We start from the raw sequence: 24,005 nt of genomic DNA, 5'->3' as shown, positions 1-24,005 counted from the left end.
TAAAAAATGTGTTTTCAGTAAAATTGACGACTCAAAAGAGTCGAAAATTCTTTTTTTTGAGTCGTCAATTTTACTGAAAACTCATTTTTCAAAAATAACTAAATACAGTAAGAAGTTTTCGTTACGGGACCTGTCTGTCGCGTTAATACCGTTTTTTGCAATGTAACCGCATATAATCTCGGCACAGTTCTTACAACTGCGCTCCGTTGAAAAACGTCTCTTTTTCTCTGCGCCTCTCAATTTCACACAAAATTTTCTTGGGTTCCAGTAGAGCGCGGTTGTAAGATGCGTGCCGTTCTAATAATTCACTGTAATTCAGTTTTTCCTGGAGGATGAACTGAATAACAATTAAAAAAAAAGAATCGTGCGGTGAAATTGCAAAAGTGGGCGGAGCGAGTCTGTGTGATTTTCGATCGGTTTCTCTCTATCTGTTCCCTATTAGTTTTCCACATAACATAACATATAGTGAATTCCAGATGTTCTTTTTTTTCAGAGAACAATATATATATATGTCATCTCATAACATATTCAGTGTCATACATTCATTCTTTTGAACTAACTTTCACGTGTCGTTTTCGCCCCCAAAACACCTCTTCATTCCCCCCCAATAATCCGTATACCCGGTTTTCATACTGAATGAACTGAAAATTCCAGTTTTCGCGTTTTTATCGCGTTTTTATATCGTTTTTCCACTCAATTTTTTGCATTTTCAGCCGAATTTCAGCCGAAAATCAAAAAAAGGGAGATGAACGTATAGCATAATGGAGAAACAACATGAGAGTAGCTCGATGGCTATGCGGCTATACGCCACGTGGGACGTCGATAGGGCGACACCGTCGACTGTACCGAGGTGAGGAAAATTTTCTTTTTTTTATCTGAAAATGCTGAAAAAACGCTGAAAAACGACATTTTTTGCACTTTTCATCGTGAAAAAGCGCCAAAAGCGCGCCAGATCCTAATTCTGGCTGTCTGGCGCACCCTAGACGCGTTTTGGCTGAAAAATGCTGAAAAAGTGACTGAAATCCGCGAAAACCGGTTCTTGACTGCTTTTATGTTATTTTCAGCCTGAAAACGCGCCAAAAGCGCGCCAGAACCGAATTCTTCATTTTCGTTTGTCTGGCGCACCGTAGACGCGTTGTGTCTGGCGCACCGTAGACGCGGATTTAATAAAATGCGTTAAAAGCGCGCCAGCCAAAAAACAGACTCAAAATTCTTGGAAACTGGTTTTTTGAGTGATTTTATGCTATTTTCAACCCGAAAACGCGCCAAAAGCGCGCCAAGATCCTAATTCTGACTGTCTGGCGCACCGTAGACGCGTTTCGGATTTAATAAAATGCGTTAAAGGTGCGCCAGCCAAAAAACAGACTCAAAATTCTTGAAAACTGGTTTTTTGAGTAATTTTATGCTATTTTCAACCCGAAAACGCGCCAAAAGCGCGCCAAGATCCTAATTCTGGCTGTCTGGCGCACCCTAGACGCGTTTCGGCTTTTATAAAATGCGTTAAAGGCACGCCAGCCACAAAACAAACTTAGATTTGAAAAAATCCAGTTAGAAGCTGGCGTTTCTTTGACGCGTCAACGACGCGCCAGACGATAATAAAATAATAATTCGCGGGATTCGCGTTTTTTGAATTCTATAAAACGCGTCAAAGGCGCGCCAGTCGCAAATCAAATTTCAACCGGAAAGCAATTTATGCAAACTGGCGTTCCTTTGACGCGTTTTTATTACCCTAATTTCGCGTCAACAGCGCGCCAGACACAAACAAAAACGGAATTTCATGATTTTTACACGATTTTCCACCTCGAACACCGCTTTTTTTCGCACTTTCTGTTTTCGAATTCACTGTAAAACGATCGAAGATTGATCTGACATTTTTTGTTCCTGGTCAGACATAATCTGTCAAAAAAACAGGTGTTCACTGGGGGGAACAAATTCATTTTGTAACCACTTGAAAACCGGATTTTCGAAAAAAAAAAAGATGGCAGGAGAAAAACATGTGAATTTTTTGAAAAATCAGAAATTAAATTTTTTTTTCATCTTTGACGCATTTTTGAAATGTGTGTTCGCGTCAAAGGTGCGCCAGAAGCCATAAGATTCATGCGAGTTAGCAGATCTGGCGTTTCCGTTGACACGCATTTTATAAAACCCGAAACGCGTTTAGGGTGCCCCAGACAGCCAAAATCAAAAAAGAATTTGAATCTGGCGCGTTTTCAGGTTGAAATGTACCAAAAATACCGTTTTCTAGTGTTTTTTCGGCATTTTCATTGTGTCTGGCGCGCCGTTGACGCTAAATTAGGGCAAATAAAACGCGTCAAAGGAACGCCAGATCTCTAACTGGATGTTTTTCCTTGACTCTCTTTTGTGACTGGCGCGCCTTTGACGCATTTTATAAAAGCCCAAACACGTCTATGGTGCCCCAGACAGCCAAAATCAAAAAAGAATTTGAATCTGGCGCGCCGTTGACGCGAAATTAGGGGCAATTAAAACGCGTCAAAGGAGCGCCAGATTCCAAAATTGAAATTTTTCCAAATCCTAACGTCGTCGCTTCTCTCTTCAGAATCTTCAACGTGTCAATCAATCGAATTCTGCTCGACTGCGTCTCTCCAGAAGTCAACTCGATCATCGTCACCGCGAAACTACCGCTCTCGAAACGGAGTCGATATTTGAGGAGTAACGAGATCAAAGTGACACCCAATCATGGACGAATCGATTTGGATTGTGACATTTCGTTTTGTATTCAATATCCGCACTTTTTGAAGCGAAAATCGAATGTTCTTCAATTATTGATTCAACGGAGGAAAAAGTACAAGAATCGATTGCCCGGGGGACTCAGAGATCTAGCCGTTGGAAATATTAATCTCACTTATGTAAGGCGCAGAAAAGAAGAGCTTGAAAAGCAACAAAAAACTGCAAAAAGTCGAAAAAATAGGCCGGGGGACTAGTTTTCCACTTGGTGGCCTAGAAAACCAAAATTTGTAAAAACCAGACTTGTCACGGGCCGGGCCGGGCCGGGCCAAAATCAGGAAAAATCTCGGCCCGGCCCGGCCCGGCCCGGCCCGGCCCGCTCGGCCCGTTTTGAAACAGTTTTTGAAACATTTTTGAAAATTTGATGTTTTTTTGGAAAATTTTGGAAATTTTTTGAAATTTTTTGAAAAAAGTATAGTTTTCGAGTAAACATTTAAAATTGAATCAAAATGTGAATATGTATGATAATTTAAGCACTTTTACTCTTTTTTTTCGAAAAATTTCAAAAAAAAATTGGTAAAAATAGGTACCCATTTTTGAATCCGGGCCGACCGGGCCGGGCCGGGCCAAGAGGAATTTCGGCCCGGCCCGGCCCGGTCAAGAAAAATCTCGGCCCGGCCCGGCCCGAGGCCCGGCCCGGGCCGGCCCGATTTTTGACAAGTCTGGTAAAAACTAGTCCCCAAAAACCAGACTTGTCACGGGCCGGGCCGGGCCGGGCCGAAATCAGGAAAAATCTCGGCCCGGCCCGGCCCGACCGGGCCGAGATCAGGAAAAATCTCGGCCCGGCCCGGCCCGGCCCGGCCCGCTCGGCTCGTTTTGAAACATTTTGAGTTTTTGAATTTTTTTGGAATTTTTTGAAATTTTCTGAAAAATGTGAATATGTATGATAATTTAAGCATTTTTACTCTATTTTTTCTAAAAATTTCAAATAAAATTTGGTAAAAACGGGTTCCCATTTTTGAATCCGGGCAGACCGGGCCAAGAGAAATTTCGGCCCGGCCCGGCCCGGTCAAGAAAAATCTCGGCCCGGCCTGGCCCGACCGGGCCGAAATCAGGAAAAATCTCGGCCCGGGCCGGCCCGATTTTTGACAAGTCTGCCAAAAACTGTTTTTAGCCGGTTGAAAACCTCAAAAAAAAACTGCAAAAAGTCGATAAAACAACCCGGGGACTAGTTTTTACGGATTTTGGTTTTCTAGGACACCAAGTGGAAAACTAGTCCCCGAGTTGTTTTATCCACATTTTGCAGTTTTCTGTGGTTTTCAAGCGGCTAAAAGCAGTTTTTGGGTCTAGAGAACCAAAAAATTTGGAAATTTTTAGTTTGAAAATGCTGAAAATTTCGGATTCTAGAAGTTAAAAACGCGTAAAAAGCACCCCAGCTGTACTTTTTGGGTCTGGCGTTCCGTTGACGTGTTTCTCGAACATTTGGAAAGCGTCAAGGGTACGCCAGACTGCTGGGTTTCTAGGCCAGCGATCTCTCTTTTGCCTCAAGTCCGCTGGCCTAGAAACCCAACATGAAAAGTTCGACCACTCATCATATTGAGTTTTTCCATTTTTCTGAAAATTCGTGCTTGTTATGCCATTTTTGCCGGTTTTAGACCAATTTTCAAAGTTTTGTACTCAGATTACCACTCTCTATAATTTCCAGATAATGCAACAAGGCGGTTTACGTGAGATTCAGTTGAACCCGTCATCGGAGAATGAGGTCGAATTGAAAGGAGGTTTGTGTCTGAAAAATCGCATAGAAATGATCAAAATTACCTCAGAAACATCGGATTTCCTAGAATTTCTCTTTTTTTTTCTTTCAAAATTTCAAAATTTTTTGCCGAAAGTGATCAATTTCCTGGATTTTTGCTATCAAATCCCTTTTAAAATGGCTGTTTTCCCATATGCACATAAAATTTGTGCTGAAAATTGAGCTACTGGCGCGCCTTTGACGCGTTTTGAATGTCAGAAAAACGCGTCAAAGGCACGCCAGATTAGGATATTGTATCGCTCTTCCAAGAGTTGCTGTATCTGGCGCGCGCTAGACGCGTTTTGAATTCACTTCCGAATTCGGTAGTTTAAAAACGCGTCAAAGGTGCGTCAGATTCGCTGAAAATTGAGCTGTTTTGACTGAAATTCTGTTTTTTTCTTCATTTTTTGCCATTTTTTGCTCGAAAATCTCAAAATTTTCTTTAAAAATTGCTTTAAAATATCCTTTTTCAGTTGAAAAACTGTATTTTCTCAAAGAAAAGTTCAATTTTTGAAAATAGCTTGAAAAAAGCTATTTTCTACTTAAATAGATGTTTTTGGACTGGAAAAGTTATGAAGAACGCTAAAAATTGAAATTTTCAAGTAGGATTGTGAGATTTTGAGCGAGATTTCAAGAAAAACGCGTCAAGGGTGCGCCAGATATCTTAGTTTTCATCGATAAATTAGTAAAATACATGATTTTGATCAATTTTTGGTCGAAAATTTTAGAAAAAACTTGATTTTCCATTAAAATTACTCGAAAAACTTGAGATTTTCAGTGAAATTTCCCCATTTTTCCTCCCGAAAAAACCCAAATTTTCAGTCGGTGCATGCGCCGGAAAGCTCTTCCTCGCCTCATGCTATTCCCAAGCTCCCGAGATCGTCGACGATCGCGACAAACAGAAAAAGAACGTGGAGGATTCAGAAGAGGAGACGGAGACGGATTACGATGACGTTGGCGATGATCTGAACGAGATGCCAAGTGGGCGGAGCCATCAGAGGCATAAAACGTCGTCGGGGGCGGAGATTGAAGGGACCCGTCGGACGAAGGGGAAGAATCTGAAGTATCAGATGAACAAGTTGTTTAACATGTTCCGTCCGGAAGACGGTCGCCGGCCAGGTGTCCAGGTGAAAGAGATGCCGTGGGAGGACGATGACCTGGATTCTCCGTATGATTCTGGTCCGGAGATGTTTAACGATGACGCGTCGATACGGAGTAATCGGAGACCTCAATTAGCACCGTTTTTTGATCAAAAAGAGAAAATTGATCATCTAGCGGCGATGTACGAGGTTTCTGATGGAGACGGTGATTCTGATCAGGAGAACACCCGAGGTGCTAATCGCCTCATCCAAAAAGACTCGATAGGCTCCGCCCACCCTGAGAGCACTACACCAGTAAGGACCGCTGGAATGAGAGTGATGACGTCATCGTTTGATTCTCATTCTCAGATGATACCCCATTCATCCACCCTGAATTCCATAAAGAATGACCAAACCACTCCCGGTCCATCGACCACGGCGGTCCATCGAGGTGTCAGTCTATCCGAACAACTCTCAGCCATCCTTGGCACCAACATGTCCCCTGATGGGAGTGACGCCGTTTGGTTGTGTAATTTGTCGGAATGGCCGGCGTACGCGACGTTGGCCGGACCGGTACCACTGGTGAATTGCCCGTCGTTCTCGCAAGTTCGGCAGACATTGAGTCATGTTATTAATCGGATTCAGAATTTGTGAGTTTTCAAATTTCTAGAGCTCAAAAACTCGGGTTTTAGTGTGAATTTGCGACAGAAAATGCGTCAAAGGCACGCCAGACACTTAAAAAGTTGTCATACCCGTTTTCATTGATTTGAAACACGTCAAAGGCGCCCCAGCTGCAATTTTTGGGTCTGGCGTTCCGTTGACGTGTTTCTCTAACATTTGGAGCGCGTCAAAGGCACGCCAGCCATTAAAAACTTGTCAAATTTTTCCCGAATTTGGGTGTTTTTGTGTTTTCAGATTCTAGAAGTTAAAAACGCGTCAAAAGCGCCCCAGATTCAATTTTTGGGTCTGGCGTTCCGTTGGCGTGTTCCTCTAACATTCGAAGCTCGTCAAAGGTTCGCCAGACTCAAAAACTTCAAATTCAGGCGAATTTTCCAATCTGGCGTTACGTTGACGCGTTTTGAATTCATGAAAACGCGGCAAAAGTGCGCCAATTTTAATTTTAGGTATTTGAAGATCCTGGCGCACCCTTGACGCATTTATAAAATGTTTGTTTGCGTCAAAGGTGCGCCAGATATGAAAACACACAGCTTCTGACTCTGGCGCGCTTTCAACGCGTGTTTATTCTCCTTATTGCGCGTCAAAGGTGCGCCTGGTTTCTCAGCATTAGGACCGCGCCAACGTTACGCCAGACAGACAGAAACTTAATTACGGCTTGTCTGGCGTTCCTAAGACGCGTTTTCAATGTTTTTATTTTCAAGAAAAAACGCAAAAACTCGCCAATCCCGAAGCGATTTTTCGGAAATTTTCAACGAAAATCTCAATTCCCTATGTATATATTTTTTCATCGTGTTTTCTCAGCATTAGGACCGCGTCAAAGGTGCGCCAGACAGACAGGAACTTGATTACAGCTTGCCTGGCGTTCCTATAACGCGTTTTAAATGTTTTTTTCTGGAAAAACCGCAAAAAATCGCCTTCTTTAGCAAATCATGACGCGATTTCTTGGAAATTTTTGTATAAAAATCTTTAAAAAATTTCATTTTTAAATTTTCAGCTGTCACAGTAACTCATCGAATCCGCCGCTCTCAATCGTTGGCATCATTGGAACTGACAAGTTGTTCTCACAAGTCGTCAAAGCTTATGTCGAGTGTCTCGCCCACAAATCACTCGCCAATCTCATCAATCATTTGAGATTTGTGGCGATTCCGTCGACGAGTTCACTGTTTTATAAGTTGATTGAAGGTGAGAGAGAGAATTGATTTGAATTGAAAATCTCCTCTGCAAAAACGGGGTATTTCTGCTGAAAATCGCTTTAAAAAAATGCAGATCCATCAGGAAAAATTGAGGTTTTCAGTACAAATATACTGAAAAATCTCAATTTTATCGTTTTTTATGATAAAAACACTGAAAAATCGCTTATTTTCACTGAACATGTATCAAAATTTTATAAATTTGCCCAAAAAATCCACATTTTTCTCATAAAATCGCCGAAAATTGCAATTTTTCATATTAAAAATCTCGTTAACCTTAGAAAAACTAGGGTTTATTCAATTTTGATTCGAAAATGTTGAGAAAAATATCATTTTTTTTTGGATAATCGGATCTGAAATCAGACATAAAAATCTGAAATTTTCTAATTTTTTTCAGCTGAAAATCGTCAAATCTCATTGTTGAGCGCTTCCAATACATTTTTTCAAGAAAATCCACAATTTTATCTTAAAAATGCCAAAATTGCGCGTTTTCGTAACAAAAACTCAGTTAGATACAGAAAATGAGCATTCCGGCTCAAAAATCTTGAGAAAATCCACTAATTTTACAGATTTTGATGGAAAAAAAACACTTTTTGGCTTACTTTCCATGTGAAAAATCGAAAAATTACATATTTTTTCGCTGAAAATCCTAATTTTCTCTAAAAATGTCCAAAAATAGTGATTTTTGTATCAAAAACTTTGCTAGACATAAAAATTTACTAAAAGCACTTCTTTGCATATTTTCAATGTGAAAAACCGAAATTTTCCATATTTTTCCCCTTAAAATCCCAATTTCTTCCAGGAATCGACCCCCAACTCGACAATCTGTGTCGCGATCTCTGGGACCGATTCGGCGACATGAATCACTCTGAAAAAACGGGTCTCGCCGCGAAAATCGCCGCATGGCCCAACAGTGTCAGCTCATCGAAACTGAATCTCCCAATCGGCGAAGCGATGCTTCAGTTGACAGCCGACCGAGATCCAGAAGGCGGTCGTGTCTTCCTCCCGTTTCTTTCAGAAGTTAGAGTTGGCAGTCTAAGACAGTGTGAAATCATCGAGAATGACGACGATTCGAATGGATTCGCACAGACGATTGTGTCGTCGCCTAGGGAGGAGTCTGTAATTTCGAAAATCGATGGAGGATCGTCGCCTCCTCATTCGCCACAGCTTAGGAATGTGGATGGCCAGGAGCTTAATATGGATTTCTGGCCGAATAATCAACCTACAGTACCCCTACAGTACTCCTCCTATGGCCCTCCCGAACCGTCCACATCTTCCTCGACGGTCACGACACCTAACTCGAAAAAAGACACGGCGAAAGTCACTATTAAAGCACATTTTAAGACACTTTTAGTGTCGAGATCTCCTAGTTCTGGGTCGCTCAGTCTAACTTATCTGAAAGAGAAACGAAAAGATAAGATGCTTCAAAAGTTGGGAATGAAGAAGGGGCAGAAGCAGAAGCCCGAGGAGGGGGCGGTACCGTCACAAGTGTCGTCGATTGGACGAATGTTGTGTAGTGCGACGGGAAAACATAATGAGTTGACTGGTGAGAAATTGGAAAACTAGAGAAAAATCAAGTTTCAGACATATGAAAATTTTGAGGAAAAACTGCTGAAATTAGTGACAATCATACTTGTCAACCGGGCCGAAACGGGCCGGCGCGTAACTCGCGTCAAAATGAATATTGTGAGCTCAAAAATATACCAAAATGTAGATCTCGACGAGTTCTATGTCCGTGGCCTACTACGGGCCGGATGGCTATTTGGTTATGCGTCGCGGGCCGGGCTAGAATGGCTTTTTTGGCCTATTTTCGAGTTTTTTGGCATTTTTTTCCCGGCCCGCGGCACATTAACGAATAGCCATCCGGCCCGTAGTAGGTCACGGGCATAGAACTCGTCGAGATCTACATTTTGGTATATTTTTCAGCTCATAACATTCATTTTGACGCGAGTTAAGCGCCGGCCCGGTTGACAAGTATGGTGAAAATCAGACTTGTCAAAAATCGGGCCGGGCCGGGCCGAGATTTTCCTTGACCGGGCCGGGCCGAAATTTCTCTTGTCCTGGCCCGGCCCGGTCGGCCCGGATTCAAAAATTTTTTTTTTGAAATTTTTCGAAAAAAAGAGTAAAAATGCTTAAATTATCATACATATTCACATTTTGATTCAATTTTAAATGTTTATTCGAAAACTATACTTTTTCAAAAAGTTCAAAAAATTTCCAAAAAAAAAGTTCAAAAACACAAATGTTTCAAAACGTGCCGGGCCGGGCCGAGATTTTTCCTGATTTTGGCCCGGCCCGACCCGTGACAAGTCTGGTGAAAATTGTTGAATTTGAAAAATCCGCCGAAATTGTGGTTTTCCAGTCAAAAAATAGAAAATGAGCTCTTTTCCTTTTGAGGATTTGGAAAAATTTAAATTTCAGACTGTTTTCATAAAAAAAAGAGTTTTCAAAAAGAAAAAATGTTTAAAATTCTATGAAAAATCACAGTTTTTGCATGAAATTTTGCAAGTTTTTCAATTAAAAGTGTTAGAATTCATTGAGTATTTATGGTTTTTAACTAGTTACCTACCTAAAACTGTGATTTTCAAAGAAAGTTTTTGTGAGAAAAATCGCTATTTTTGGACTTTTTGACGCTGTAAGCTCTGTTTTTTTTCTGTTTTCTAAAAAATTCGGACGAAAAACTTGGAAAAATCAGCTAAAATGACGAGGAATCATAGCATAAGTAATACTGACAACTTTAATTGAAAAACGTGCAAAAATTGCTCTAATTTTTTCTGAAAACTCATATTTTTTTCATAAAAAACAGTCTGAAATTTGAATGAAAGACACATTTTCCTCCGGTTCCGGTAGAGCGCTGTTGTAAAAAGCGTGCAGTGCTAATAAAATTTTTCCTCAATTTTTGACGAAAAACAAAATTTTTGACGAAAAATCCCAAATTTTTTTCAAAAATTTCTGCAATTTCAGCAGGGATGTGCCTATGGAGGCGCTTTGGGCGCTGAAAGATTTCAAAGTGGGCGAAAATGCGACGAGAGAGAGTGTGTAAAATCGAGAGAGTGTGTCTGCGTCTCTCCATTTCGCACACTCTTTCTCGTCGCATTTTCAATATTCGGCTGAAAATGCGAGGCGCTCAACGCCACCCGGGCACATATCTGAATTTCAGTGATCATCGACGGCAACGCGTACAACGGAATCCGCTACTTCCAGACGTCTCCTCAATGGCAGACTCATATCAAATCGTTCCCCATCGCCTTCTTCACACCCAACGTCTGCACCGCCTAAATCTCTCTCATTTTTGTTATTTTTTTGAATATCAATTAAGCTCCGCCCATTTTTGAGGAGCTCCGCCCACATTTTTCAGCCAAAAATTCGGATTTTGGTTATATTTTTCATTAGTATCTCTTAGGCCACGCCCCTTTTCAATTTTGCAAAAATCACTGTGCGGCACGGTTTCTCTCGCGGCTCCGCCCACTTTTTCCGCCGAAAGTTCGAATTTTTGTAATACTTTTTGAATGATATCAGTTAGGCCCCGCCCTTTTCGGTGTTTGCAAACATTTCTGTGGCTCCGCCCACTTTTCCATCCAAAAATTCAAATTTTTGTTCATTTTTTCAATATTTGCTGTTCCATAATTTCATAATTTTTCCCCACAAAATCTCTCGCTGCCTGTACAATATGCCGCACGGTTTCTCTCTCGTTTCCTCTGTTCTTCTTGTCCGATGATGATGATTTTTTACGCTTTTTTCGCTTCGTTTTCCCGCCAAAAATCCCCGAAACTTGCTTTATTTTTTCTATTTTTAATGTTTTCTAAGCCCCGCCCCCTCCTCATCATTACACATTCCTCATCCATTTGTTTTCTGTTATCGAATGAATGCTTCTTTTCCATTGTTTTAAGCCCCGCCCCCTTTCTTTTGTGCCCGTTTTGGGACCAAGTTGTTATCTGGTTGAGTCTGAAACGTCTGAAAATGATATGAATTCCAGAAGGATCCAAATATGGAGAATCAAAAATTTAATCCTTTGACGCATAGGATTCCAACGAATGAGGTAATCAGAAAAAAACGCGTGAAAGGCGCGCCAGAATACGTTTTCAGATTCAAAAAAGTCTTCGTCTTTGAGGTTTTTCTCAAAAGTTGATGAATACTCGGAGAATTTTGAAATTTTATGAAAATTCTGAAAAACGCGTCAAAGGCGCGCCAGACGATGTTTTCCAGTAAAAAACTCGAAATTTCCAAAGAGTTTTGACCGGAAAAACGCTTCTAAAGTACACCAGACGCGCCGATTTTGAATGAAAACGCGTCAAAGGTACGCCAGTTTTTCAGGATCTGGAGATTTTGATGTCTGGCGCGTCTTAGACGCGAATTCTAGTTTTTACTGGAATTTTCACCTAATTTTTCCCCAAACGAAAAACTGAGTTTTCCAGTTAATTTCAGCTCTGAAACGCGCCTAATGTACGCCAGATTTTGAGTAAATAGATTGTCTGGCGCGTCTTTGACGCGTTTTGTTATAGCCGCGTACTTTTAGGTGTTTTTGAACTATTTTATACAAAAAAAAAGCGATTTCAGCCTCAATTTTAGCATTTTTCAGGTAATTTTTATAGTTTTAAGACCAATTTTCACCAATTTTTTCCCCAAAAAACTCCAAAAACTCAAGGTGCGCCAGACTCCCCAATTTTGTTAAGTCCGTGATTACAAGTTGGATAATTTTTGCTAGAAAACTTTGATTTTTTAAAAATTCAGTGTCAAAAATCTATAAAATTCTTCGATTTCCAGGAAATGATGGGACGAATGATTGATTTGGATCAGATACGACTCAAACCGCCACTCGTCAATAAGGTGTGAAAATACATTGGAAATTGATGGAAAAAGTAGAAGAAATGACCTTTTTTTCCAATTTTTCTCGAAAGTTTTTCAATTTTTCATCGAAAATGTGACCATTTTTGACTATTTTTCAGAATTTCTTCTAATTTTGAATGATAGTCGGACAAAAAAAAATTCAAAAAAATTCAAAAAATTTGAAAATTTGACTTTCGCGCCAATTTGCCCGGGCCTTCGGGCCTTGCCAACTATACAAAAAAACCTGACTTGTCAAAAATCGGGCCGGGCCGGGCCGAAATTTCTCTTGGCCCGGCCCGGCCCGGTCGGCCCGGATTGGTAAAAATGGGTACCCATTTTTACCAATTTTTTTTTTGAAATTTTTCGAAAAAAAGAGTAAAAATGCTTAAATTATCATACATATTCACATTTTGATTCAATTTTAAATTTTTATTCGAAAACTATACTTTTTCACAGGGTCATAGAATGCCCATATGAAGCAACTGCGCTCCAAAAAAAAATTAGCGTTAAATTAGCGCGAAATTCAAAAATTTCATCCAAAAAGTTTTTTTTTTGTGTATTAAAAATTTGTATTTTTCTCCTTTTTAATGAATTCGATATTTTTTTGTGCAAAGTTTTCTCGAAAATAGCGAGAAAAATGGAAGAAAAGCTAGCTTCATTCGAAAAATTTGACTCCCTATCGTTCGTCTTACTGTACCCACGTTATACAAAGGCCGCATTATGCTGATCGGCGACTCAATTGGCAACGTGCAAGTTGTGTGCAAACGCGCTTCACTGAGCTTCCGGTTTCGCGCGAAAATAATTTGAATTCATATGGACAAAATTTGACCCTGTGTTTTTCAAAAAAGTTCAAAAAATTTCCAAAAAAAACTTCAAAACAAAAAATGTTTTGAAAAAATGTTTCAAAACGGGCCGAGATTTTTCCTGGTTTTGGCCCGGCCCGTGACAAGTCTGCAAAAAACGATTTTATGCTTTTTTTGCTACTTCCCAAATAGGCCCCCATAACACCGCCCAATTATCTTCCTTCCCTTTTTATACGGAAAGCAATCTCGCTCCGTTGCGAATCTGCACCCAACGGGGGAAATAGTGAAGAGACGCGTTGAAATGAGGGGAGAGACGCAGAGAGTATTGAGTGACTGTCTATATGGAGAAACGACTGTGTGCAATTCTCTGTGTGTGTTATATGGGAAAATTGTTGATTTCAGAAGAATTATTTGGTCGTAATTAGGCAATTAGTGGGTTATAATTGGTGCGTGGTTTTGGGGTGGTTTTGGTTTGGTTTAATAGATAATTATCGATATAACTATGTTTTAGTAATGTTTCCTGTTGAAATTCGGTGAAAATCGATGAAAAACGATGATTTTTCTTGTTTTTCTACCTCAAAAACCTTCAAAACCTCATTTTTTGCTTAATTTTCCTGTATATATTCCCATTTTTCATCTTAAAATCTACTCAAACCTTGTTTTTGGCTGAAAATCTTCATTTTCATACCTTAGAACCCGTTTTTTCCAGCTCGAAACTGTTCAAAACATCAATTTTTCATTGAAAAACCCGTTCTGTTTGAAAAATGATATTTTTATGATTTTCTGATAGAAAATTCGCTTTCCTCATCCAAATTCCTTTTTCCAACTAAAAAAAAAGATAATTTATCGAAAAACTACATTTAAATGCGCTTTTTTTTCTCGAAAAATCGTTGAAATTCAATAAAAATGACACAGAAAATGAGGAATTCCGTCAAAACGCTATTGGTTTTCCACTTATAAAATCGTTTTTTTTTTCATCTGATTTCAGGGATATTAGTTTCAGAACATCTTTCTCCAGAGAACCTGTTTAAATTTCACTGAAAATGTCTGAAAATCGCTCATTCAAATTCATTTTTAACTGGATTTTCAACAATTTTCCATCTAAAAAAGGGATCCAAAGGTCTCAGACCTTCTGAGTCTTTCAGCTATGAATTCATACCAAAAATGACTGGAATTCTGTTGAAATAGTCTACTGAAAACCTACGCTTCCAATCCAAAAAGCCGAGTTTTTCGTATTAAAATACTCATTTTCTGATTGAAAATCCATTTTTCTTATACATTTTTCTATTCGAATCCATTTTTTGAAAAAAAGCGAACTTTTTCCCAAAAAATCTGAATTTTCCGTCCAAAATTTCCTTTTTCTAGCTCAAAAATCCCCGTTTTTCTCTTAAAAATCGTCCTTTTTTTTATTCAAATCCCCGCCTAATTCCAAAATTTCCACCCTCCAAAAACCAGTTTTTAAAATCAAAAACTCTATTTTCCACCATTTTTCCATTCAAATTCCTCCTCCCAGTTCGAAAATCCCTCCAATAACCCGTTTTTCCCTTAAAAATCGTCCTTTTTTTTTCAAAAATTCTAGTTTTCCTTCAATTTTTGTCCCAAATTCCCCCCTCCCAGTTCAAAAATTTCTCCAAAAACCCGTTTTTCTCTTAAAAATCGTCCTTTTTATTCAAATTTCCGCCTAAATTCCCCAAAAACCGTTCTCAATCCTTCCAGGTAGACGGTCGAGCCCGTATCCTTCGACCTCTCCGTCTAGCCGCAATGCAATCCAATCAACAGCCGACGACGTCATCAGCGTCTGGAGCATCTGGAGCCCAACGACAACCTCCACCGTCCTCCACGTCTTCAGCTTCCGTCGGCACTATACCTCACTCCCAATCGATGCCAGTTTTAGGACAGGCGAGAGGGGCTCCAGGAGCACCTTCTGGAGCAGCTCCGGCGGCTTCTGGAGCTCCCGGAGCCACGCCAGCAGCCGCTGCTCCCAGCCGAGCCGCCTTGACCCTCCCATCCAATACCACTGATAAAGGGGCGGTGCCTATCCTCAACTGGGCGGAGTCTATGAGAATTCGACTCAACAAATTACGAACGAAATCTCAGAAGGCGATGGACGAAGCGCTGCGAGAGAATCAGACGGAAGAGGAAATGAGTCGGACGAGAGATGCGTTGAGTGAGGTGGCCGGTGTCTATAATGAGATGTTTAGGGCGTCGAATATGAAGTGTCGACTGAATGCTGTATTCGATAAGAGGGGAATGTATAAGGCTGTCGAGGCGGCCATTCATGTGAGTTGTTGGACGACAATTCGGGGAAAAATGGTGAAAAATGGTCCAATAACCATGAAAATTACCTGAAAAGTGCCAAATTTGAACCTAAATAGTGAAAAACGCTTAAAAGTGCGCGTCTAAGGCGCGCCAGATAACCACAAAATCCATTTCTTCTAAAACTGGCGTACCTCTAGCGCGTATAAGGCTGTCGACACTTAAAAGGACGCGTCTAAGGCGCCCCAGACAGGTCAAAATTCATTCAGAAACTGGCGTGCTTTTTACGCGTATGAGGTCTGCAGTTTTTTGGGTAATTCGAGCAAAAACTAAAATTCGCGTCGAAGGCGCGCCAGACATTAAAATTTCCAGATCCTGAAAAACTGGCGTACCTTTGACGCGTTTTTATTCAAAAGCGGCGTCTGGGGCAAATCTCCTTGGATATTTCCAGTTTTTCACACATCGTCAGGCGCTCCTTTGACGCGTTTTTCACTTAAAACATTTCCAAATTTCGAGTTTCCACTGAAAAACGGCGTCTGGTGCACCTTAAGCGTGTTCAAAAAGTGCTGAAAAAAAACTATAAAAATCAGTGGAATTGGGAAGTCTGGCGCACCTTCGACGCGTTTGAAACGTGAATATACTTCAAAACGCAAAAATTATAAGAGTCTGGTGCACCCTAGACGCGTTTTTCACTCAAAAACGTCGCCTGGCGCACCGTAGGCGCGTTTCAGATGTGGAAATTCTCTAAAACTTGAAAGTAAAGAGAGTCTGGGGCACCTTAGACGCGTTTGAAGAGTGAGAAAATGCTCTAAAATTCGTTTCATAAGTTTCTCAAAAAATCTGGGGCGTCTTAGACGCGTTTTTCGAATCCAAAATTTGAATTTCTCACCTATTTCAGACCCATGAGCTCCGCGACCCGCACTGTAACGGACTATTCGACAGAATGCAACAATCGATGGATGAGAGAACGGCTATTGAGGTACTTTTTATAAAAAAATTTTATCAAAAATCTATAATTTCCATTTTCACAGAGAAACATCCTCGCCGTCACCGACACATTCAAACAGAATCCGGTCTCATCGCCACGTGGCTCTCGTCTCTCCGCCCCGCCCCCAATTAAATTCGGAAAACATTTCGAAGAGGCGAACAAGGGATTAGTACTCGCAATGGACGCCGTCTTCAATCGGACACGTGGCGACGCAATGTCGTGGAAATTCAAACGGATCAGTCATCGATCGTTTAGGAATTCGAAGACGTTGGTTGAGGTGAGTTTTTGGATGGAAAACTGTGAAAAAACCGACAAAAATGTGATTTTTTCGAGCTGAAAAGTGAAAATTTGGATGGTTCTTGGTTTTGGGACGTTTTGAAACTGAGACGTTCTGAAAACGGGGACGTTTCGGAACCGAGGTGATTTATAGTGGCGAAAGCCGATTAAAATGTGATTTTTTCGAGCTGAAAAGTGAAAAATTGGATTTTTTTGAGAGATTTTGGGTGGAAAAGCCTGAAAATTTGATAAAAATATGGATAATGATTTATAGTGCAGAAAGCCGATTAAAATGAGGTTTTTTTGAGCTAAAAGATGGAAAAATCAGATTTTTGAGAAATGTTTGAAACTGAGACATCTGGGAACCGGGACGTTTTAAAACAAATCCCAGAAAATAGTGAACAACAGATTAAAATATGGTTTTTTTGAGCTGAAAAGATGGAAAATTGGATTTTTTTGAGAGATTTTGGTTTTGGGACGTTTTGAAACCAAGACATCTCAAAACTTAAAAGTTGGAAACCAAGGCCATTCTGAAACTAAGTCTTTTCAAAAACGGAAAATGGGACGCCTGGGAACCGGGACGTTTTGAAACCAAAACTTTTCGTAATAATGAAAATTCGGAAAAAACCGAAAAAAATGACTTTTTAAATGAAAAAATCGAGTTCTCCTGACAAAATTGAGTCCCGGGACGTTCTGAAAAAAAAAAGGATTTTTGGTTGTCTGGCGCGCCTTTCACGCTTTTTGTCGTTGGGGAAACTTTTCCCGAACGAGAATTTTTTGAGGAAAATTCTGAAGAAACTGGCGCGCCTTCGACGCGTACTTTTAAGAGTTTTTTTTAAAAACATTGTCCCGGTTTCGAAACGTCCCGATTATCTTTTTTGTTTAAACAATTCCTTTCATTGCAGGTCCAATACTGTACTCGTCGTCCGGCCACCGAGAAAGAGTTCGTCTCGTGCATGAAAGCGTTATTGGTGTTGAATTTCGGAATTTTGGAGGATTTGATACTGGGCGGAGAGGACGAATCACTGTACGATACGGAATCAATCTATCAGTCGAAGAGAAAAGTGTATCGAGAATTCACGAAATCAGCCAGAGAGATTATTCTATGCTCTCCGGTCACCAAATTCACGTTAGTCACTGCTTTTTTTAGGCAAAAAATCTAAAGATTTCAAGTTTTTGGTCGTTTTTAGTCGAAAATTCTGTAATTTTAGGTCAATTTTAGGGATTTTGACCCCCTAAAAATCTGAAAATTCGAGTTTTTTGGTCATTTTTAGTCGGAATATCTGAAATTTCTGGGAATTTTTGAACATTTTCAACCGAAAAAATGTGAAATTTTCAGTCAAAAATTTGAAAATTTCAAGTTCTTGGTCATTTTTAGGCAAAAAATTTCAACATTTTTGGTCATTTTTTGTGATTTTTAGTGAAAAAAATCTTAAAATTTCAGCCATTTTTTGAGATTTTCACCAAGAAAATCTCAAAATTCGAGTTTTTGGTCATTTTCAGTCAAAAAATGCGAAATTTTTGATCATTTTTTGAGATTTTCAGCCGAAAAATCTAAAATTTGAGGGCATTTTTTGTGATTTTTAGTCAACAAATCTTAAAATTTCAGCCATTTTTTGAGATTTTCAGCCGAAAAATCTGAAATTTTTGAATATTTTTCATCATTTTTTGAGATTTTCAGCCGAAAAATCAAACTTAATTAATTTTCAGTGTGCCCACAAACGTCGCCCAAGTCAACAACTACATTCAGATGTATGTGAACTGTTTCAGCAACAAGTGCCATTATTGCAAGTGAGTTTTTAAAAATTTAGTTTTTTCCCTGAAAAAACCAAAAATATCACTTTTTGAACGAAAAAATCGAGTTTTCCTGGCAAACTGAGTTTCGTGACGTTTTGAAACCGTCCGTTTCGAAACTAGGACGTTTTGTAACCGTTTTGAAATCACATTTTTGACGGGAAGTGGGCGATTTTGGTTTCGAAACGTCTCGGTTATGGAACGTCCCGGTTTCGAGTCGTCTAAGTTCCGAAGTGTCTGACCAGATAACATCAGAATCAGGTAGTTTCGAAATGTCTCGGTTATGGAACGTCCCAGTTTCGGGATCCATTGGTTCCGAGACGCCTCAGTTCCCAGAATCAAACGGTTGCTAAATGTTCCGGTTTTGAAACGTCACGGTTTCAAAATGACCCGATTTCTATACATCCAGATTCGGGACGATTTAGTTCCGGAATGTCACATAATCCGTTCCGAGGTGTCCCGGTTTTGAAATGTCGTGATTACAAAGTGTTTTGGTTTCGAAACGTCCAAGTTTCGAGACTTTTCGGTTTCAAAATGTCTGGGTTTCAGACAGTGTTAGTTTCGAAACGTCCCGGTTTTTAGATCTATTGGTTCCGAAATCCAACCCACTATGGTACTAGATTCGCACGGTTTCGAAACGTCTCGATTCTGAATTGTCTATCTTTGAGAACGTCTGACTATCAGTTTTGAGGTGTCTCGGTCCCTGACGCTTCGGTTCTAAAACGTCCCGATTCCAAAACCTGCCTGTTTCAAAACGTACCCCCATCCCCCTACCCAATAATTTTCAATTTCTTTCAGAAAATACCTTCGCAACTTCATGCCGCCCACAATGGTCGTCAGAGAATCATTTATTTATTGTCATAAATTATGTCTCCTATCGCAAGTCTCCTAGGCTCTTTTCTTATTGATTTTATTCGTAGATCACTTCGTTTTAGATTTTTTTTTCTTTTTTCTCAACGATTTTCCTCCCAAAATTCGAGTATTTTCGACTTGTTTCTTGCCATCAGATCATCATCATCATCATGTTTCTTTCTTTCATTTTTTGTACCCCAATTGTTTTTCCTATTTCTATAAATTGCATATCTCAAAATTGCATTTGAAATACATATCAAGTTTCATTTTATTCAAAAATGTATCTTTTTTCTTGTAGATAACATCTAGAGCCTCATTTTGTAGCTAACAACTTTTGACACTTTTGAAATATGCGCCTTTAAAGAGAGCGCAGACAGTCAGACACTCTAGCTTCTTTAAAGGCGTATATCTCAAAAACGTTAATAGCTATCAAAAAGTTTACAACTACAAGTATAAAGATCTAGATTTGCTCTACCAGAAAATTCAAAAAAAAAATTCAAAAATTGAATAGACAAGGTAGAATTAGAGCCTATCGAAAAACTTTCAACTACAAAAACTCTTCCCTGTTTTTGATCTACAGAGCTATTATGAAATTGGAGAGAGTGGGCTGAAATTTGACTGGCTTAGAAGCTTTTAAAATACTGGAATAAATATTTAAAAAAATTTCGCAAAATTCTTATTGCCATATCGATTGGTTCTCATATAACATGATTTTGAGAAAATCAAACTTCATTAGATTCAGAATCCTCTCACGTCTTCAGGTTTTTTTGCCTTCCGAATCTATCTTCCCTCAGAACCATTACTCTTCCTCGCTTCGTGTGTTTGTGTCCGCTCACAGTCAGATCGATAAAAACAAAGGAATAATGTCGAAACTACCTATTTTCCGTCTTCCAATAATTTTATTAAATTCTATTTTACAATGGATGACACCGCTTGAATTGTGAGTTTAAAGAAATAGTTCTTGTTTTTTCTTCTAAATTTCAAAATGGTCAACTTTGACCATTTGTAACTTCGTCATATTCAATCCAATTTTTGAACTTATTGATTTTCCTTGTAGATCAAATCCTGGACTTCATTTTTGTAATTGTCAACTTTCTAATAGCTCTTTTCGTTTTAGAGATATGCGTCTTTAAAAATCAGCACGTATTGATTTTTCCTGAAAAGATCCCATATTTGAACGCTTCTCCCTTGGCTCTAACTTATCACAGTTTTTTGAATTTTGGTTTGTTTTGTAGATCAAACATAGTTCTCCATTTTTGTAGTTGACAACTTTTTCATAGCTATTCACGTTTTTGAGATATGCGTCTTTAAAGATAAGCAACCTAGCGGAGAGTCGCAGAGAAGGCAGACACCTCCGCTTCTCATCGTCTCTCCCTCTCGCGGGGCGGCACCTACCGAAATTTGGAGACGCATATCTCAGTGGGATGAATAGCTATCAAAAAGGTATCAACTGCAAAAATGAAGATCTATATTTGATCTACAAAATTAACTAAAATTTGAAAAACTGTGACAACTCAGTGCCAAGGGAGAGACGTTCAGAGATGGGATCTTTTGAGTGAAGAATCAATACATTCTAATCTTTAAAGAGGCATATCTCAAAAGCGTGAATAGCTATCAAAATTTTGTCAACTACAAAAGTGAAGATTCGTATTTGATCTACCAGAAAAGTAATAATTAAATAAAAAAATTAAGTAAAAATAGCCTAGTTTCAAGCTGCAAAATTTAGAAGTTTGATATTGTTATATCTCGAAAGTGGGCGGAGCTAGAGGAAAACCATCAACTACTAAAATGTAGCCCTGTTTTTGATCTACTTATAAATTTGCAGAATATCTTTATCGTTATGCAGTAAACGCTCCAAATCAATGTGCAAAGCGTTTCGAGCCAGTAGCAAGCTGAAATCAAAAATCGAATCATTTCAAGTCACATTCTCCTTGAATCCCCAAATTTCAATGAGGTTTCTCTCTTGTCCAATGACTGATTTAGTGCTGAAAATTGGGTCAAATGAAGGGAAGAGATTCCAGATAGAGAAGTGGGTACCCGAGGAGAAGTTGGTACCCTATAAGGAATGGTTGCCAGAGTGAGTTGACACGCTACGCGACAAGCAACGCACCATTAAATTTGCAGCGATCCTCCCTACGTCACCGAGTACACCACTCACGTCTTCCACTCTGAAAACCTAGTTTTCACATCGAAAAATTGGGTGATCTACCTATCCGACTTATTCAATGTTCCCCTGAAAACGATCCATCTTGACTGTGATCTATATGAAGAAGAAGAAATCGATAGTGTGATGGAATTGATATCAGAAGAGAATAGAATAGAGATTTTCGAAATCAAGAGTGAAAAATCGATAAACGACCGTCTGGCACTTTCAATAATCAATCGTCAGAATGCCACGTTGCAGCTGAAATTGTTGTTCGAGCCTCGTGATGGTGACACATTTCAATTTGACTTCTTCAGACACTCTCCCCAATTTTTGAACGTTGATCACTCCTACTGGATCTCACTGGAACAACTCATCGGTATCCCGTCGGAAAACGTCTATCTGTGTAGATCAAATCTGTCGAACAGGGATTTCGGACGGCTTGTTGAGATGTGGAGAGAGGGTTGGACACCGGCGTGGAAGTGTTTAATGTTGGAGTCACTGGACGAATTGGATGTCGATTCGTATGTTCAAGGATTGAAAAGCGAACACATGATTTCTTATGAGCACCATTATAGGAACGCTATTTTGAGGTTTGTAACTCTGCATGGCATTGTTAAATAGCTTCAAATTTACATTTCCTGTGTAGATCAAACCAAGATCTTCATTTTTGTAATTGTCAACTTTGTAATAGCTCTTTTCGTTTTAGAGATATGTGTCTTTAAAAATCAGCACGTATTGATTTTTCCTGAAAAGATCCCATATTTGAACGCTTCTCCCTTGGCTCTAAGTTATCACAATTTTTTGAATTTTAGTTTGTTTTGTAGATCAAACCAAGATCTTCATTTTTGTAGTCGACAACTTTTCGATAGCTATTCACGTTTTTAAGATATGCGCTTTTAAAGATAAGCACCCTAGTGGAGAGACGCAGAGTAGGCAGACACCGCCGTTTCTCTGCGTCTCTCCCTCTCGCCGCGGCACCTACCAAACTTTGGAGACGCGTATCATAGTGGGGTGAATAGCAATCAAAAAGGTATCAACTGCAAAAATGAAGATCTATATTTGATCTACAAAACTAACTAAAATTTGAATAACTGTGACAACTCAGTGCCAAGGGAGGAACGTTCAGAGATGGGATCTTTTGAGTGAAAAATCTATACATCTTTAACGTCATATCTCAAAAACGTGAATAGTTATCAATTACAAAAATTTAGAACTAGATTTGATCTTCATTTTTATAGTTGACGACTTTTTGATATCTATTCACGTTTTTGAGATACGATCCGAATTTCAGCAACAAATCAATCCAAGTTCATCGGTTTCGACACGAAGTGCTCGTTGCATCAGGAAACACCATCAGAACTGGTTATCATCTTGTCAGGGAAAGTGATGAGTCTATCGTGACAATTACACAAGAAAATGGGAGAATCGGATGGTTTCATATACAGAGGGACGATCCAACAGCCAGTTTCCATTTTCGAATTCATCCAAGAGCTTTTGAACTGAATTAATTTTTATATTGTTATAATACGCTACGATAATATGGAATGCTTCTCAAATCATATCCCTGAAAACTTTTAGAAATGTTTTCAGACCCCCTTATATTGAATGTAAATCACACAAAAATGTTGTTTTTTGTAGGCCCACGAGGGCTGGGGCTCCAGTAGACTTGGAGACAAATTCAAATTTTAATTTTTTCAATTCGCTCTTTCCTTGTGCCGTTTCGACCACTTTTTGAGTTGATTTATGCCAGTTTTCCCGCATTTTTTGTAAGTTTTTTGACTGTCGCGCGTCTTTTTTTATATCAATTCTACCAAAAAAATATGTAAAATTTTAAAAAAGTTGAATTTCACGCTAAAATTTTTCAGCGGAGCGCGTTTGATTTTAGTATTCACTCCCCACCTCCGAAAAAAGTCATTTTTGAAATGCCAAAATTTTCTGTAATTTTCAAACTCCTGTATCTCAGCTCATTTTTGTCATAAACATGGAATGTTTTTTGCGAATTGTTGGAAAAGTGATAAGCTTTTTTCTCATTTTTTCTAGTAGGTAATCAAGCTACGACGAAGTTCCTTAATCACAACTTACCATAATTTCTTGTGTTGTATTCTCCCATTTATTTAGTTATCTAGTAGGTAACGAGAATAACATCCGCACCTAACGTGCCGCCGCCAGCGCCTAAGAGTTCCGAAATTCTCCATTTTGAAAGCGAGATTGACAAAATAGCAGCGAGAAGTGCGCGCGCGCCAGTACAGTACCGTCCAAAAGGTTGCAAACTTTTTTTCAGTTCTCAGTTGAAATTGGTCAACTTTGAGAGTGTGGTATGGTAATACTGATTGTCTCATGAAGTAGATTTTTATGAATTATACAGAACATAGGTAGAGCTCCATTTTTGTAGTTGACAACTTTTTTGTACGGACACTACCTAGAGAGTTATGGTCATTTTAAGAGGATAGTACAAAAATCGCACTATTTTGCACTGAAATTGGTCGATTTGAGGGATAAATTATTTTCACGATATGTACCTGTTGGCAAGGAACGTGGCCGCCCTCGTTGGCATTAACGTGACGTGAACTCTACGTAGTATTGAACTCTTAATTATTGATTACCAGTCGGTTAACGCAGCCTAACGGCTGCTCAACCTC

The 24,005-nt window shown here is 39.4% G+C and overlaps 3 protein-coding genes across 3 annotated transcripts; all 3 read left to right on the top strand.

Moving 5' to 3' along the window:
• Positions 1–761: 761 nt before the first annotated feature.
• Positions 762–8,990, top strand: GCK72_017018 (uncharacterized protein; the record flags this gene model as incomplete). The annotated part of the gene is made up of 6 exons (XM_053731829.1): positions 762–850; positions 2,558–2,867; positions 4,391–4,463; positions 5,300–6,206; positions 7,229–7,416; positions 8,227–8,990. The coding sequence occupies 6 exons, from the start codon at positions 762–764 to the stop codon at positions 8,988–8,990; spliced, it is 2,331 nt and encodes a 776-aa protein (XP_053580742.1).
• Positions 8,991–12,191: 3,201 nt separating this feature from the next.
• GCK72_017017 (uncharacterized protein) lies at positions 12,192–17,737 on the top strand (the record flags this gene model as incomplete). The annotated part of the gene is made up of 5 exons (XM_003105818.2): positions 12,192–12,251; positions 14,771–15,334; positions 16,209–16,289; positions 16,342–16,575; positions 17,480–17,737. The coding sequence occupies 5 exons, from the start codon at positions 12,192–12,194 to the stop codon at positions 17,735–17,737; spliced, it is 1,197 nt and encodes a 398-aa protein (XP_003105866.2).
• A 3,432-nt stretch (positions 17,738–21,169) lies between these two features.
• GCK72_017016 (uncharacterized protein) lies at positions 21,170–22,874 on the top strand (the record flags this gene model as incomplete). Its single annotated transcript, XM_053731828.1, has 3 exons — positions 21,170–21,297; positions 21,345–21,956; positions 22,658–22,874. 3 exons carry the CDS (start codon positions 21,170–21,172, stop codon positions 22,872–22,874), a joined length of 957 nt encoding a protein of 318 aa, XP_053580741.1.
• Between the last annotated feature and the right edge of the window lie 1,131 nt (positions 22,875–24,005).

Source organism: Caenorhabditis remanei, chromosome V (assembly GCF_010183535.1).
Source record: "Caenorhabditis remanei strain PX506 chromosome V, whole genome shotgun sequence".
Classification (NCBI taxonomy): Eukaryota; Metazoa; Nematoda; class Chromadorea; order Rhabditida; family Rhabditidae; genus Caenorhabditis; species Caenorhabditis remanei.
This window is presented reverse-complemented; position numbering and strand designations above follow the sequence as displayed.